Here is a 17,193-nt window from a genome sequence, read left to right on the forward strand (position 1 = left end):
GACTATATTCCTGACTGCAGCTTAAAATGCCAGTTTCAGTAGAGAGGAAGCTCCCTCCCTTTTGTCTGAATGGTTTTATAGAATCTGGGATTCAATTACATATAAACTCATTTACTATGTGCAAGCAAAGGGCAAAGGATTGTAGGAAAATAGATTTATAGAGATATTGGTGACTTGCTTTCTTTTGGATTGACAAATTTAAATAATTTAATAATAATAATAATTTAAATAATTTAAATAATACAATCTGCACCATTTCTTTTGGTTTGAAAAAATAATTTTTTAAAGAAATGTTGCCGCCCCCCCTTTTCGTATAATAATAAGTTATAAATACAAAATTAAGTACACTGATTGAAATGGTGCTGAAATCTTCCAATGAATTAAACCACTGGTGCCACTTTAAGGGGGATTTTTATAAGGAACACAGTTGATTCTGGTGCTTAGTGTAGAGTGGGCTAATGAGACCATTGTTGTTGTTTTACTAATCCTCATAATTGCATTTGTTCAGAGCCCTCTTTATTTAAAGCAGTCTTTGTTTTAATTGTCTTTTATTTCTGTCTCATTGCAGACATGTGAAGCTGGAAACTTTTCTATTCATGTTGCACTTAGTAATTTGAGAAGAGATGGTAAAAGTTGAGTGCTTGGTTTCTATTATTATTATTATTATTATTATTATTATTGAATTGAATTAGGGTGAGCTTTCAAAAGTGTAAACTGACCTCCCCCTCAGAATTTCTTTATTTTGGTAAAGATCATCAATACTTCCGCAAACCTTGGGGTTCCTCCAAGCCTGCTGATACCTACCAGTCGGTGCTGTTTTGGTTACAAAAGGATTTGCATTGGAGAATTAGTTCATATTAATATACAGTGGTATCTCTGGTTACAAACTTAATTCTTTCCGGAGGTCCGTTCTTAACCTGAAACCGTTCTTAACCTGAGGTACCACTTTAGCTAATGGGGCCTCCCGCTGCTGCCACGTGATTTCTGTTCTCAGCCTGAGGTAAAGTTCTTAACCCGAGGTACTACTTCCGGGTTAGTGGAGTCTGTAACCCGAAGTGTTTGTAACCCGAGGTACCATTGTATTTGATTAAAGCTACAATTATTCTGGGCAGACAGTCCACTACAGGAACTGCCTAGAGATAGTTACAGGTAGGTAGCCGTGTTGGTCTGGCGTAGTCGAAACAAAATAAAAAAAATTCTTCCAGTAGCACCTTAAGAGACCCACTAAGCTTGTCATTGGTATATAGAGATAGTCAGCATAGGTTATTGGCTAATGACATAGCCATTTTAGAAAAAAGATTTCCAAATATTGCAAGGCAAGGGAGGAGGAAACAGGACTTCTGCTCTAAACTGTCTAGTCTTACGGAGAGCGAAAAAGGATTCCTAGCTTAGCTCATGGTAGAATGGTCCTTTTCATCCCATCCCACAGCTGATCATTCTATAATCCAGAGAAGGACAGACTTCAGACCTGCAGGAGCTACTTTGGGTTTTACCAGAACCGCTATATCTACCAGCATGGTGTAGTAGTTAAGAGCAGTGGACTCGTAATCTGGTGAACCGGGTTTGCGTCCCCGCTCCTCCACATGCAGCTGCTGGGTCACACTTCTCTGAAATCTCACAGCCCCACTCACCTCACAGAGTGTTTGTTGTGGGGCAGGAAGGGAAAGGAGATTGTTAGCTGCTTTGAGACTCAGGGTAGTGATAAAGCAGGATATCAAATCCAATCTCTTCTACCAACTAGAGCCATGCTGCCAAATCATATATTATAGGGAAAATATATCTGTATACAGAAAGTACCACTAGTTTTACATTTCTGTGGATCTTTTAAATCAATAGGATCCAAGACCAGTAAGATCCCTTATCCGACGAAGAATCCTTTCACATGGCTGTTTTATTTTGTGTCCTGCCCTAACTATACCTATGAGGTATGTATGTTTGACAACTGGATGGCACGGTAATGTTTAGCTTATGCTTAAAGATTGGTGTAAGATTTTGCTTTCGTAGGGGAGTGTAAAGAAATCATCAGGATTCTATGGGGGCAACTTCTGGGATGAGAAACTCAGTAAAATGCATGTATTTTATTATGCCCCCACCTTGGGCACAGAAGCACAGCTGAGTTGCATCTCAAACACATCCGTTGCCTTGAGACAGTTTCACCTCTCAGTGAAACTGACGAAGAAAGGGTAAGATAAAGATTGATTTAAAAAAAAAATTGCCCAGTGAAAGAGCTAAATTAGTCAGATAATGACTTGTGTAAACAGGAGTATTGCAGGAGGTGGTTGGGAGGATTATGCAACTATCCAGGCCCTATTACATTTTCATATTGTGGCAGTGCTGACTCTACCATGAAGTAGGCTGTGTGACACAGCTCACCTTTGCAGTACTAGCAAAGCGTAGAAAAATTACCAGTTATTTAGCTGCTTGCATTTTTTTGTGTGTGTGTTCTTTGGATTTTGTGTTGGACATCAAAATATTATGAGCTCTGTCTCTACGTCATATTGACTTTTGTGTTTGGAGCATAGGAATTTATCATCTGGCTTCATTGTCTTACTTGAGACTTCCAGCGTCATTTGCTGCAAAGGGATGTTGCAGCAGAGGGTCACTTTTGTAGGAATATAGACTTTATGGAGCGAGCAAGAGTGGGGAAATGCATTATGTACCACGAAAACAGATGGTTACCGTGCAGATGGCGGCAGGCAGTATGTGTGCACATATATGAGTTTTCCATGGAGAACTCCCTTTGGAAGCAACCACCTAAAGTTCAGAGAGAGAGGTTTTTAAAGGATGTTGGGAGGACGTTTGTGTACATGTACCTGTTTTAAAAGCTCTCATACCAAATTCCCAAACTTTTTTTAACAAAAAAAACTTGAGAAGAGTGTAAAGAAGTGTTAAGGGGCAGCTTCTGAGGCCACTTCCAGATTATTAAGCATTCATCTTCATGGTTTGTGGGGAGATTGTATGACATCATATCAAACCATTGTTATCCCTCAGTTTCCTTAAAACAAAGTCTTCTTTTTTTAAAAAAACTTTTTCGTGCATGAGTGTCTAATCCACTTAAAATGTACAACCTGAATTTGCCCGTGTGCGATTGAATCCCACCCGCAAAATAGTGACTCCCTGGAAAATGCCCCAAACTGGGAAAATTCTTAGGAAGAAGACAAAGAGTTGGTTAGGATAGGGGTATAGCTGTATAGGCCATAGGTCTTGGAGGTGAGTGAGTGGCTAAGTGGTTGCATTTTTGACTGACCAGGTTTGCAGGTGTGTGAGACTAACACTTGCATTCACTGCCTCCATTCTTTCTCAACAGAAAATAAACACTATGTTCTAGAACAGGGGTCGACAAACTAAGGCCCGGGGGCCGGATGCGGCCCAATCACCTTCTAATTCCAGCCCACAGACGGTCCAGGAATCAGCATGTTTTTACATAAGTAGAATGTGTCCTTTTATTTAAAATGCATCTCTGGGTTATTTGTGGGGCATAGGAATTCGTTCATTTTTTTCCTTCAAAATATAGTCCGGCCCCTCACAAGGTGGACCGGCCTCCTGCTGAAAAAGTTTGCTGACCCCTGTTCTAGACTCAATTTTTTTTTCTTTCAAAATTGAAGTGGTGTAGGTTTGTTGAGGTTGCAAAAACAACACTGCAAGGGGCCTGTGCTTTTGTGGATTCTGGTCCATATATCCAAATGGCTCCAGTTACTTATCTGGTTGTGTGCATGATTGTATTTCAGCTGTTTTATTACTAAGGTTTTTACAAGCTGATATTAAAAAGAGATGCATTTGTATGTATTTTTTAAAAGGGGGACTAGGTTGTTTTAGCAGTTTTCATCGTGTGAAATAGTTTTGCATTTTCTTCACCATTACAGCTGGGGACATGGATTGGTTTTACTATCATGACTCAATGCGTTCCAGGTGAATAAGATTCTTGGTTTGAAAATTTTGGGCTAATATTCCAGCTACAATATTTCATAAATGTTGACATCTCTTTTTCTCTCTCTCTTTCTTTCTTTCTCTCTCTCTCTCTCTTGCAGTGGGACTCTTCACCTTTCTTTGTTTCATTCAGATGTCAGTCTGGGCAAAAGATAAACACTGCACCTATATACGAGAGTTTAAGGATTATCCTAGTCTTAGAATGTCTATCATTCCTTTCTTATTGTAAGAACAAGGTTGTTGGGATTTTTTAAAATTGAATTATCAGAAACAAAGCGGGTGAGGCTGTATGGACACAACCACAGGCAAAGAAAATGAGTTACGGTATGAAGATAATTTAGGCAAGGTTTCCCAGTAGCATGCAGAAATTCCTATCTAGTGTGGAATTCCATGGGCTCAAAAGCTACATAGTGGGGTAGGAGAGCTGGGGGTGGACGGGACTTTCACATCTGGCAACCAATGTGCCCTTTTGGTTTCAGATAATACATGGGTAGTACATCTACTCTTCAGGGAAGACCGATCGTTCTATTTACTACGGTGGACAATAAAGTCACTGGATTGGTACCACAGCTATCCCCAAGTGGGCAGGACCCAACTGCAGTCGAACTGATCAAAGTACCCGATGAAGAACTGTGCGACCAAATGCTGCATCAGTTGACAATAATTAGTCCAGTTTGTAATGCCTGGTGAAGGTACTTGAGGAAGACCAAGTAGCTGCCTTACAAATACCAAGCAGTGGAGCATTAGCCAGTATACCTGAAGGAGCATCTCCTCCCCCATTGTTCTGCCCAGACACTGAGGTCCAGCGCCGAGGGCCTTCTGGCGGTTCCCTCACTGCAAGAAGCAAAGCTACAGGGAACCAGGCATAGGGTCTTCTCAGTAGTGGCGCCCACCCTGTGGAACGCCCTCCCATCAGATGTCAAAGAGATAAATAACTACCTGACATTTAGAAGACACCTGAAGGCAGCCCTGTTCAGGGAAGTTTCTAATGTGTGACAGTTTAATGTATTTTAATTTTTTGTTGTAAGCCGCCCAGAGTGGCTGGGGAAACCCAGCCGGATGGGCGGGGTACAAATAATAAATTATTATTATTATTATTATTATTAGCGGCGAAGGCCGCCGAAGAGGATGGTGAACCTGGTTGAACAAGCAAATAGATGCGTTGGCTGGGGCAGCTTGAGTGATTCATAAGCTAGGGAAATGCAAGCCCGTATCCATCTGGCAAGGGTGGAACTTGAAACCCTCCTCCGCAGAGATGAAGGGTGGAAGGACACAAATAAGGAGCCCGTTGTTCTACTTTCTTGTGTTCAATGAATGTACAGCTTTTGTGTCTGACGGACGCCTAAGGAATGCCAGGCCTTTCCCCTAGGGTGCTTTGGATTAGGACAGAAAGTTGGAAGAGTCTATTCCTGTTGGACATGGAATTTCGAAAGTACTTTCGGCATGAGGGTACAATCTGAGCGCAGCATTACTTATGGAAGATGCAGAGGTGTTTCACCACTGACAGGGCAGACATCTCAGACACAGCAGACTGAATAGCCACCAAAAAAGAGAATCTAGAAAGACAGATTTCAAAGATATGAGCCACAGAAGTTCAGATGGCGGGCGTTGAAGAGCTGTTAATACAGTGTGCAAATTCCAAGAAGGGAAACAGTGTGCCACAGGAGGATGTTGCAAAACCGTGCCCCTGAGGAAATGCTTCATTTTATTTTTAAAAAATAGATTTTCCGATTTACAAACAATCACCAAGCAAACAAATATGACCATTTCTAGAAGTTCCCTTTGACTTCTCTCCTCCCCTCCCCTTTGGTGGGTCCTTACGTTAACTTTTTCTCCTGCATCTTTTCTGTTAATCCGATTCTACTCCAATAAAACCATAGTCCAACTTTTAACTACAAGTGTCATTCCAATCCTACTAGTAATTTTAATTGTTTACAGTGATTTTTTCATATAAATTACATATTTCCCCCATTCCCATTGTTGAAATTTTGGTCTTTCTGATTCCTAATTCTTCTGGTCAGTTTTGCTATTTCTGCATAGTCCATCAGTTTAATCTGCCATTCTTCTCTAGTTGGGGCTGTGCCTTATTTCCATCTCTGGGCTAATGGTGTCCAGGCAGCAGTAGTTGCGTACGTAAATAGTCTCTTCTTGTCACTTGGAATTTTGGCACCTACAATTCTTAAAAGAAAACCATCTGTTTTATTCATTTCCCCAAAATTCTTTTACTACTTTACAAGTCCAACACATGATAGAAGATGCCCTCTTTCCCCTTACATTCCCAGCATGCATTGCTCTTGCTTTACACATTCTAGCTAACTTGCTAGGGGTTAAATACCAATGATACACCATTTTAACATAATTTTCTTTCAAAGTGTAGCATGCTGTAAACTTTTAAGTCCCAACTCCATAACCTCCCCCATGTTGCCAGTTGTATATTATATCCCAAATCCCTCGCCCAGTGTATCATTACTGATTTGACCTGTTCGTATTTAATATGCCATTCTAATAATAAATTGCACATTTTTGAAGGTAATTTAGTCTTATTTTCTAACAGCTCCTTTTCAAATTTAAAGGTTTCATTAAAGAAACCTTTCTTTTTGTCCATCTTAAATAAGTTAAGTTGATGATAATGTAACCAATTGTTCTGCCAAATGCAGCGGTTCCTTTTAAAGATATCAGGATAAAAGGAATGAGGAGGTGGAAGGTGAACCAAAGAACCTTTATTACAGAAAACAGAACATACATACCCAATGTCCCCAATCTGCTCCCTGGGTAGCGAGGACATGCAACCTATCTCAGTTCTCCTCCAGGCAGGCAGGCTCCCTACCCATCCCAACTGCCTGCCTTTTATAGAGAGCCTTCTCTTAATTGGCAACACCTGTGGTCAACAAGCTCTCTTCCCTTTAAGAAACATCCACACAGAAGCCAAGTTTGGGGCGCGGCTATGGTGAGAACTCTTAAGACATGCCATCCTATCTCCTCGTCACAATGTCTTCCGTGTTGTTTCCCATATACCAATCAGTTAACAATACAGTGGTACCTTGGTTTACGAACTTAATCCGTTCCGGAAGTCCGTTCTTAAACCAAGGTGTGCTTTCCCATAGAAAGTAATAGATTTATCCGTTCCAGACGAAAAGCAACCCCTAAAACAGCAATTTCACATGAGTTTTACTATTTAACGAGGCCATTGATCCATAAAATGAAAGCAATAAACAATGTACTGTACTGTAAACATTAGGTTTTTTTTTAACCTGCACTGTCTGGATGGGGGGGGGGTCCGGGTCCTCTTCCAGATTCTCAATCGGTGACTCCTCTCCTGCTATTCCTTCCCTAGCTTTTTTTTTTTTACACCACTGCCACCTGGTTCAAACTTGCTGGATCTTTTCCTTACCAATTTTTTTTTCAATTGAGACTTGCTTTTGCCGATTGTCAGAGGGCCTGATGTGGCTACTCTAGAGTAACGACTCCAGCATGGTCTTTTTAGGCTTTTATTAAGTGCTGATTATTTACAGTGGTCAGAGCGGTTAATATACATCCTTAAGGTGAGGTGTCAGAACCTCCGAATGACGATTGGCGCGTTTTCCTCCAGCATAGAAGCTTTGGAAGACCCAACCTCTTCCCCCTACGTTTGCGTCGCAATTCCGGAGTTGGGGGAATTGGCCTTCCCCCCCTGCTCCCATCTTCCTGTCCCACCTGGGGCATGGGCTCCGCAACCTTGCCTGAGCCTCGGACACTACTTCCTGACTCTCCGCTGGAGGCAGAGCTCTCCTTGCTCTCTCCAGCGCTTGGGGATGGGCTGGAACTTAAGATGGGAGAGACTTCCCTGTATCCCTTGTCCCTCACACCGATGTTTTAAAATTTGTCGAAAGTAAGACATTACGTTATCATTGCAGGTGTTAGAAGCATGACTTACAGCAGTTTTATCCGGGTGATATTTTTCGGCAATAGTTTGCACTTCAGTCCATTTTGCAAATGTTTCTTTGATTGTTGCTGTAGATAGATTTTTTCTGCTCTCCTCCGAAGATATTTCCTCAGTTGCTGCCTTTTGCTGCTCCATCAGAATGTTTTCAAGTTCTTCTGTGGTGAGCTCAGTCCTGTGCTGCTCCACTAACTTCTCCGCACTGGGACCTCTTTACCGTTGCGCGTAGTGGCGCGGTGAACCACAGCGCCAAGCTGTGGGGGGCGCCTGGCGGAGAGTCCGGGGAGGGGAAAGCAGGGAGGTGAGCAAGGCGGAGCGGGTGTTGCTGCCTGTGCGCCTTCAGTGCCTGTCGGAGGTGCTAGGACCCTGTTCTGGTCTGCAGCGCCAGGTAAGAAGAGTGAGGTGGGGGGGGGAGGAAGGCATGGAAAAAGCCACCACAAAAACAGCGCGAGGTGTGGATCCTGCACACACTCCTACTTGGTAACATGCTCTTCGAACGCAGTGGCAGCAAGACTCTAGCTTTTCATGATAATGTTATTAATCAGTGCCTGGTATTACGCTACCCCCCTGCAGGTATTTTTTTTGGCAGGCGTAATCTCTTTGGCCGCCTTCCCCGCCGCCTGCACGCAACTTCGGGCTGCAAATGTGACGTGCGCAGACTTCTCTCACCTCCTCCCCACCCTTCCCGTTCCCCCGCCTGCAGTTAGCTTCTTCCCGCCCCCAGCTCTATTTTTGGGTGGGGAGAGGAAAAGGTGGGGGGATGCTTTGTGCTTTCCTAACTAAGGCGCCTCTTGAGGCGTCCCAGGAGCTGTAGGGAGGGAGTGCCATGGGGGGTTGGAACATGCGCCCCAGAACCGATTCCACCTCCAGGCTCTTCTGCCACCCTGTTCTCTGTCCCCCCCGACCAGCGCTCTCCTTCACAACGACCCCCGCCCCAAACGGGCTCCCCCCAAAGTGCCAAGTGAATTGTTGGAACTTTCTGAGCTGCTCCTTAGAATGGTTTTTGTTAGAACCTGTTTTGAAAGGGCACGGAAAGAGCTATGTGAGAACTTGCAGTGGTACAGTTTTGTAATTTAGGCTCAAGGCTCAATAGTCGGTACATCCTGCGTTTTCCACTTTGGGGCTAGTAAAGTTCTTGCCGCGGTTGTGGCATACATGAATAATCTCTGATCCCCTTAGCAATCTCATCACCCATTAGTCCCAATAAAAACGCATTAAACAAATTTATATTCTTTGCTGTCAACCATATTCCCAGATATTTTGCTTCCTTCACTGCCACAATTCCACATTTTTGCTGTAATTCTTTGTCCTCTAACCGCATATTTTTGACCACCATTTTTGTTTTTATTCTATTTAATTTAAATCCAGCCAATTGTCCAAATTCAATTTCCTCCAATGCTTCCGCAACAGTTTCCTCTGGGTTTTCTAGTGTCAAAACCAAATCATCTGCGAAGGCCTTTAAATTCCTCAGCACCTATTTTTATACCTCTAATCTCTGATTTTTCTCTCAATCTATTTAAAAGTACCTCCAGGACCGTGATGAACAATAGTGGAGATAGCGGGCAGCCTTGCCTGGTACCTTTTGTTATATCGAAATAATTTCTTAACACATTATTCACAATCAATTTTGCTTTTTGTTCAGGATATATTGCTTCAATTCCATTCATAAAAGATCCCCCTACTCTCATCGTTTCCAAAGTCGTCTTCATAAACGGCCAAGAAATATTATCAAAAGCTTTTTCTGCGTCAATAAACATTAACACCGCAGGTTTATCGATCCTGGTCTCCAGATACTCTATTGTATTTATAATATGTCTCACATTATCTTTTAACTGTTGACCAGGAAGGAACCCTGCTTGGTCCTTATGTATTATCTGATTTAAAATTGCTTTTATTCGATTTGCCAATATGTCAGCAAAAAGCTTGTCATTATTCAATAATGATATCGGTCTATAATTATTGACATCTAATCCATCTGTATCTTGTTTTGGAATGGAATCAATGTTATATATGCTTCTTTCCATGTACTTGGGATCTTCTCTCCTTTTAAAATATTATTCATCACTTCTACTAGTACTGGTGTTAGCTGTCCGCTCAAAGTCTTATAATATTTAGCCGAAAGCCCATCCGGTCCTGGGGCCTTTCCTTGTTTCAATTGTTTTATGGTGTTTTGTACTTCCTGTATTGTGACTAATGCATTTAACTTTTTCCTTTTATCTGGAATCTGATTCAATTTATTTTTCTCCAAATAACTCTTCAATTTTCCCATATCCTCCTTTTCTTTACTATATAAACTTATATAAAATTTCTGAAAGACTTTCCTTATTTCCTTTGGATCCTTCGTCAATTCTCCATTCATCCTAATTTTATTAATTGCATTTTGATTTTGACGTTTCCTCAATTGCCATGCCAACAGTCTTCCTGTTTTGTTCGCTGACTCCAAATTCTTTTGTCTCATTTGCTTTATTTTCCACTCTATCTCTTGATTCACCATCATTGAAAATTGGGATTGGAGCATTTAAATAATATTCTTTATCCTTGAATCCTCTAGTCTCTCGATTAATTTCTTCTTGTTTTCCATAAGGTGTTTCAAGATTTCCTCTTTTTTTTTTCTTCAGGAAGCTGTTTTTTTGTATTAGGAAGCCTCTCATCACAGCTTTACTTGCATCCCAGACTACATACAATCCAGTTTCTTTGTTCAGATTCCATTGAAAATAATCTTGCAGAATTTCCTTTGCCTTCTCTACTACTTTTTCGTCGTTGAACAGGTCTTCATTCTCCCTCCATCTAAAGGAATTTTCCTCTTTTCCTCTCAATTCCATGGATATCGAGTTATGGTCCGACAATGTATGTGGTGAGATTTCATTTCTTATTACCCTGGGTACTAGTTCCTTGGAAATCCACATATAGTCAATTCTACCAGAGCTCTGATTTGGCTCCGAAAAGAACGTAAATTGTTTCATCGTTGGGTGTTTTAATCTCCAAATGTCCACTAGACCCAGGTTTTCCACTAAATCAAAGAACGTTTTCGGTAATTTCCCAGCAATCTTTCTCTTATTTGGCTCCTCCCGTATACCTCTCAATTTCAAATTCATCTGTTTTTGCCTCATCTCCAACAGAGCCATATTGTCCCAAATTTGCTCTTGCGCCTTATCCAAATCTGATATTTTCTCTTTCACTTGGTCTGTATCTTTCTTTGCTTCACGCACCTCTTTGTGTTTTCTTCATTGTATCCTCCATTGTTTTAGATCTTTCTGTCAAATCTTTTACTTCCATTGTGAGTTCACCCACTGCTCCTTCAATCTTTTTGTCAATTGTCTCTTGCACTTCCCCCAATTTTTTCTCCATACGTTGTTCATTTTGCTTGAATTTTTCTTTTATTTTCTGCCATAATACCTCCAGGTCTTTGACTTCTTCCTGTTTCGATCCTCTCCTATCTGCAGGTGTTCCTAACCCACCTGTTTTTTCCCATTCTTTCCATTTTCCAAATTTTTATTTGTAATAACTTTCTTCCGCCACAAGAGGGAGTTCTCACCTGAAAATAAAATTTTTCAATCCCTTGTAGTACCAGATTGGCCCCTAGATGGAGCTCTAATGACCAAACAATACAAAACAAGCAATCTCTATATCCCCCACTGGGTGGCGCCAATCTCGTTCTTCCCTCCCTCAGTGACTCTCCACTCTTAAATCTCTATAAACAACAACAACACTTGTCCCGTTCCGCCAGTCTTTTGTACTTAAATTTTCAGCCCCTTGATTAGCCTAATTCCAATATGTCAAACCTGCCAAAAGAAGCCAAGTCCCACAACTCTTCGGTCACTTTTTGATCTAATCCTCATATGAAGAAAAAACAAGGGGAAATCCCAAAGTTGGCTTAATCCATACAGGCTTTCTCCCAATCTCTTCTGAAAACCCAGGGAACTTATCTAAAATGGGTTGGATAAGCCTTGCTCAGACGTCTGTATAATACTTGCAATAAAGGAGGGCATGTTCTAGTGTTTCCTGCTGCCCCACACCAGGGTAAAAGCCCTTCGCTGCTTTAGAATTTCAAGATTAGCCATGTATGGCATTTGGGCAGTCAAGTATCGTCTATTTTCACTAATCAGGAATTTTGGGGAGCTGGCCAGATCTACTTGTCATTGAGTGTCTGCCACTCGCTGTTTAATGGTGTTTTTTGCTCCTTCATACCCCATGGCACTAATAACAAGGCCAGTGGAAGTGATGATATTCCAGCTGAACTATTTAAAATTTTAAAAGATGATGCTGTTAAGGTGCTACACCCAATATGCCAGCAAGTTTGGAAAACTCAGCAATGGCCAGAGGATTGGAGAAGATCAGTCTACATCCCAATTCCAAAGAAGGGCAGTGCCAAAGAATGCTCCAACTACCGCACAATTGCGCTCATTTCACACGCTAGCAAGGTTATGCTTAAAATTCTACAAGGCAGGCTTAGGCAGTATGTGGACCGAGAACTCCCAGAAGTGCAAGCTGGATTTCGAAAGGGCAGAGGAACCAGAGACCAAATAGCAAACATGCACTGGATTATGGAGAAAGCTAGAGAGTTCCAGAAAAACGTCTACTTCTGCTTCATTGACTATGCAAAAGCCTTTGACTGTGTCGACCACAGCAAACTATGGCAAGTTCTTAAAGAAATGGGAGTGCCTGATCACCTCATCTGTCTCCTGAGAAATCTCTATGTGGGACAAGAAGCTACAGTTAGAACTGGATATGGAACAACTGATTGGTTCAAAATTGGGAAAGGAGTACGACAAGGTTGTATATTGTCTCCCTGCTTATTTAACTTATATGCAGAATTCATCATGCGAAAGGCTGGACTAGATGAATCCCAAGCCGGAATTAAGATTGCCGGAAGAAATATCAACAACCTCAGATATGCAGATGACACAACCTTGATGGCAGAAAGCGAGGAGGAATTAAAGAACCTTTTAATGAGGGTGAAAGAGGAGAGCGCAAAATATGGTCTGAAGCTCAACATCAAAAAAACCAAGATCATGGCCACTGGTCCCATCACCTCCTGGCAAATAGAAGGGGAAGAAATGGAGGCAGTGAGAGATTTTACTTTCTTGGGCTCCTTGATCACTGCAGATGGTGACAGCAGTCACGAAATTAAAAGACGCCTGCTTCTTGGGAGAAAAGCAATGACAAACCTAGACAGCATCTTAAAAAGCAGAGACATCACTTTGCCGACAAAGGTCCGTATAGTTAAAGCTATGGTTTTCCCAGTAGTGATGTATGGAAGTGAGAGCTGGACCATAAAGAAGGCTGATCGTCGAAGAATTGATGCTTTTGAATTATGGTGCTGGAGGAGACTCTTGAGAGTCCCATGTACTGCTAGAAGATCAAACCTATCCATTCTTAAGGAAATCAGCCCTGAGTGCTCCCTGGAAGGACAGATCGTGAAGCTGAGGCTCCAATACTTTGGCCACCTCATGAGAAGAGAAGAATCCTTGGAAAAGACCCTGATGTTGGGAAAGATGGAGGGCACTAGGAGAAGGGGACGACAGAGGACGAGATGGTTGGACAGTGTTCTCGAAGCTACGAACATGAGTTTGACCAAACTGCGGGAGGCAGTGCAAGACAGGAGTGCCTGGCGTGCTATGGTCCATGGGGTCACGAAGAGTCGGACACGACTAAACGACTAAACAACAACAACAACCCCATGGCAAGCAAGATTTGTGGATTAAATCCCAGGGTTGCTATTATATTTCCCACTGCTCCTTTCCATGTTGTTTGGAAATCATCTTTGATGGTCAAAGGGAGCCAGGCCACTCAGAAAGAAAACTAGTCTCAGCCAGTAATTTAGAATGGCAAGCCACACTCTAGCCTCGATTCTTAGAAATACGGTTTCAAGGCGTATGGTGGCATTAGTAACATATCTAGGTACTTGTAAAGCAGATCTTAGAAATTTGGATTGCACCGATTCTAACGGGGCATAGTTGGTAAATGGGCCTAATTGAGCACCATACAGCAATTGTGCAATCGATTTGGCCTCAAACAGCTTTAGGGCTGTTGGTATGTAATTCCTACCTTTGGACCTAAGGTACCTAAGGATGGCATTGGCACTTCTCTGGGCGTTCCCTGCAGCATATACGCCATGGGTTTTCCTACTTCCTGATGAGTGCAGGGCTATAACCAGATATTTAAAGCAGGTAACCTGCTCAATCTTGTGCCCGTCAATAAACCACACATATGCTTTGGGCCAGTGTGGTGGTGTGGTTAAGAGAGGTGGACTCGTAATCTGGGGAACTGGGTTCGCGTCTCAGCTCCTCCACATGCAGCTGCTGGGTGACCTTTGGCTAGTCACACTTCTTTGAAGTCTCTCAGCCCCACTCACCTCACAGAGTGTTTGTTGTAGAGAAGGAAGGGAAAGGAGAATGTTAGCCGCTTTGAGACTCCTTCGGGTAGTGATAAAGCGGGATATCAAATCCAAACTCCTCTTCTTCTCTTAGCGAAGACCATAATTTTGGTTTTTTGATAGTTGAGGTCTAGTTTGCTCTCTGCACAGTATGCAGCAAGTGTTTTCATGGCTCTTTTAAGGCCAATTGGTGTTCTAGAGAGGATTGCAGCATCATCTGCATAGAGCAGCACCAAAACATGCTTTCCTGCAAGTTTTGGAGGATGGAAATTTATATTACAAAGATGAGGAATCATATTATTTATGTAATTAAACAGGGATGGGGCTAGTATACATCCCTGTTTAACTCCCTTCTCAGTTTCTATTGATTTGGATATGTGGCCATGGGACATATAGCACACTTTGAATGAGGTCCCTTCATATAGCATGCGTATTAGATATAGCAGACTTCTATCTATTGTGGTGGTCTCCAATTTTCCCCATAGTTTTGTTCTGGAGATAGAATCGAAAGCTGCTCTAAAATTGATGAAGGCCACGTAAAGAGAAGCAATTTTACTAGATGAGTACTTCTCTATCAGATGTTGAAGGGCTAGGCATTGGTCTATGGTCGTACGACCTTCTCCGAATCCTCCTTGCTCATCTGCCAGAATATTGTCTTCTTGTAGCCAGTCTTCAAATTTCCACTGCAAGTGTCTTGCATACAGTTTACTTATTGTATTAAGTAAGACTTAAGACTGATTGGTCTGTAGTTGGTACGGTCATCTTTCCCCCCTTTTTAATATATTGGGACGATGATTGATAGCCCCCAGTCTTCAGGGGTATATCCATAAGTATCTATGCCATTGAAAAGTGAGGCTAAAGTTGGGGCCCCAAAGTCCAGATTATTTTTGATGGCCTCTGCAGGTATTAAGTCTGCACCTGGTGCTTTCCCCAATTTCGGTTGGGCTACCAGACTTTCGATTTCTGACATTGTTACAGGGGCCCATTTTGGGAGAGCCAGAATATTTTCTGGGGGTTGGCCTCTCCCTCCTGCTCTGTCCTTGTAGAGTGACTCCCAAATCTCTGGAGTTATGTGGGTTTCTTCCATTGGTGGTTTGTTTGGTTGGGAGAGTTTTATGACCTTCCAAAAAAAGGGCTGAGTTGTTAGATTTAGCTGCCTGTATGACCTGTGTCCAGTTATTTATTACTGCTTCCTTTCCCCCCCTCTGCCAGCACTTGCTTATAATGCCTTTTTTGATAGAGGACAGCTAATGCAGCTGAGTGAGTTGCATTTGAAACAAATGCTTGGTGTGCATTTGTAAGGGCTTTTTCCGCACTAATGCAGTCCTTGTCGAACCATGGTTTAGAATGATGTTGATGTTACTTCTATTTTTTTTTATTCTTGATATGAACATAGCGAACTATTTCACACATCTTATCAATGTGTGAGGTGTCTGGTGTACTGTCAAACATAATGCTGTAATATTTTGCTTTCTTAATACCAAACAAAATCTTATTCTTAACACTCTCACTTAGAAGTGTGATGAACTCATTTTGTGTGGTAGGGGACAGATAACTTGTATTTTGCCTGTTGGTGACTGACCTGCTTGCTCTAGTTTGATCAAGTGTTCTCTTAGTACTGGATCATACTTTGATCTCAACTACCGTAGCTGTAGAAAATTTCCTGTTTTCTGATAAGACCTCTCCTCCTTCCAGAGGGGAGGAGTTGCGAGTAGGAGCCATTTCCCGCGCTTGCAGGGGGGCGTGTTCAACCCCCTGCATCAGCCCCGCTCCGCCGCTGAGCTAAACCCCTCAGCCAATAGGGCTCCATGGGGGCGGAGTCTGGCTGCATTTAAGGAGACAAGGAAATTTGCACATTGTGACTTACTTATTTTTACGAGCAGGTGCTTGTTCTGCAATGGACTCATGCAATGGACTCGTTTAGATCTTACCAGCATCCTCAAAGAGTGATGTCATTTGGGCTGAGCAGGTTGGACCGATTGACTGTGCGCCATAGTTAAAGCAGCAGAACAGTTTAGGTGTTTAGACTTCTGCGTTGCCTTTTTACGTGTTGGTTCCACCTAGGCTTGCACAGACTCCATAGATACCATCACAGGTGGAATTCAAGTTCAGGTAGGACACACTCCGTCACAACATAGAAGCATGGACCCGCTGCAGCAGTTAATCGGTGCACAGGAATGGTGGTTAAGAAATGGCTGATGAACTCCAATGGCGGCAACAGCCGCCCCAGAAACAGAAAGAAAAATCAAATGTGCTTAAGTGAAAACAGAAATAAGTGGAGAAAATCAATATGGTGACTATAGCAAAGATGGAAAGAAATCAAGTGGAAAAGGATTTCCTCAGTGGAGGAAAACAAAGCGTAAAGGGCCTAAAACAAAAGTAACCAAAGGCAGCTTAATGCAGTAAAGATAGAAAGGAAGACCAGAAGGAGAAACGATAAAAAGAAAACTCACCTGAATGGAAACAGAGAGAGCTGGAGGGGGTAGGACGAACTGTTCCGTCAAGGCAGGAGGAAAAAAACCTGAGGAGATTCAGCCTACCTCCCACAATTCTTTGTTCCTTCCTCGGTAGCGTGGTGAGGGAATTACCCAATCCAGTGGCTTCATCGTCCACCGTAGTAAATACATTACAAATAAATGAGCCGCCATGGCTCATTGTGTCCCGGGCTTTTAAGACTCTACCCTTGTACTATATGTAGCCAAAGGGGCGCATTGGTTTCCAAATGTGAAATACATTGGCATTATTTTCAGCTTTCCTACTCCACTAACATCTTCGTATATTTTTAAAATTTGTGGGATTCAGTATTGGTTTTATCTTCTCTCCCAATTCCCATGTTGTCATCTTTAGCCATGAAGGGTGTTCAGAGCTAACTGTTCGGCAAAGGTATTATCCACTGTTGCCGAAAGAATATGCTTTCTGTAAAAGTCTGGGCTAGGCCCTGTGGCAAAAAGGAAGCATGAGAATTTGGTGT

General features: G+C 42.3%; 1 protein-coding gene across 8 annotated transcripts in view; it reads left to right on the forward strand.

Annotated features, from left to right (window-relative positions):
* Positions 1–17,193, forward strand: part of LOC118088377 (very-long-chain enoyl-CoA reductase-like) — a 57,532-nt gene that overhangs the window by 18,798 nt on the left and 21,541 nt on the right. For 3 of the 8 annotated variants that reach the window (XR_015950788.1, XM_035121981.3, XM_088673146.1), the window contains exons 10-12: positions 569–632; positions 1,837–1,925; positions 3,864–3,909. Coding sequence is in view for 6 of the 8 variants with exons in the window: in XM_035121981.3 (XP_034977872.2) it covers positions 569–632; positions 1,837–1,925; positions 3,864–3,909 (199 nt within the window). In the remaining 2 variants the exon portion in view is untranslated. Of the gene's footprint in view, positions 1–568; positions 633–1,836; positions 1,926–3,863; positions 3,910–4,028; positions 5,023–17,193 lie in introns of those variants that run through there. The other 5 variants (XR_015950789.1, XM_088673147.1, XM_088673145.1 and 2 more) reach the window with 4 other exon arrangements.

This window comes from Zootoca vivipara, chromosome 7 (genome assembly GCF_965207765.1).
Source record: "Zootoca vivipara chromosome 7, rZooViv2.hap1.1, whole genome shotgun sequence".
In the NCBI taxonomy this organism is placed as follows: Eukaryota; Metazoa; Chordata; class Lepidosauria; order Squamata; family Lacertidae; genus Zootoca; species Zootoca vivipara.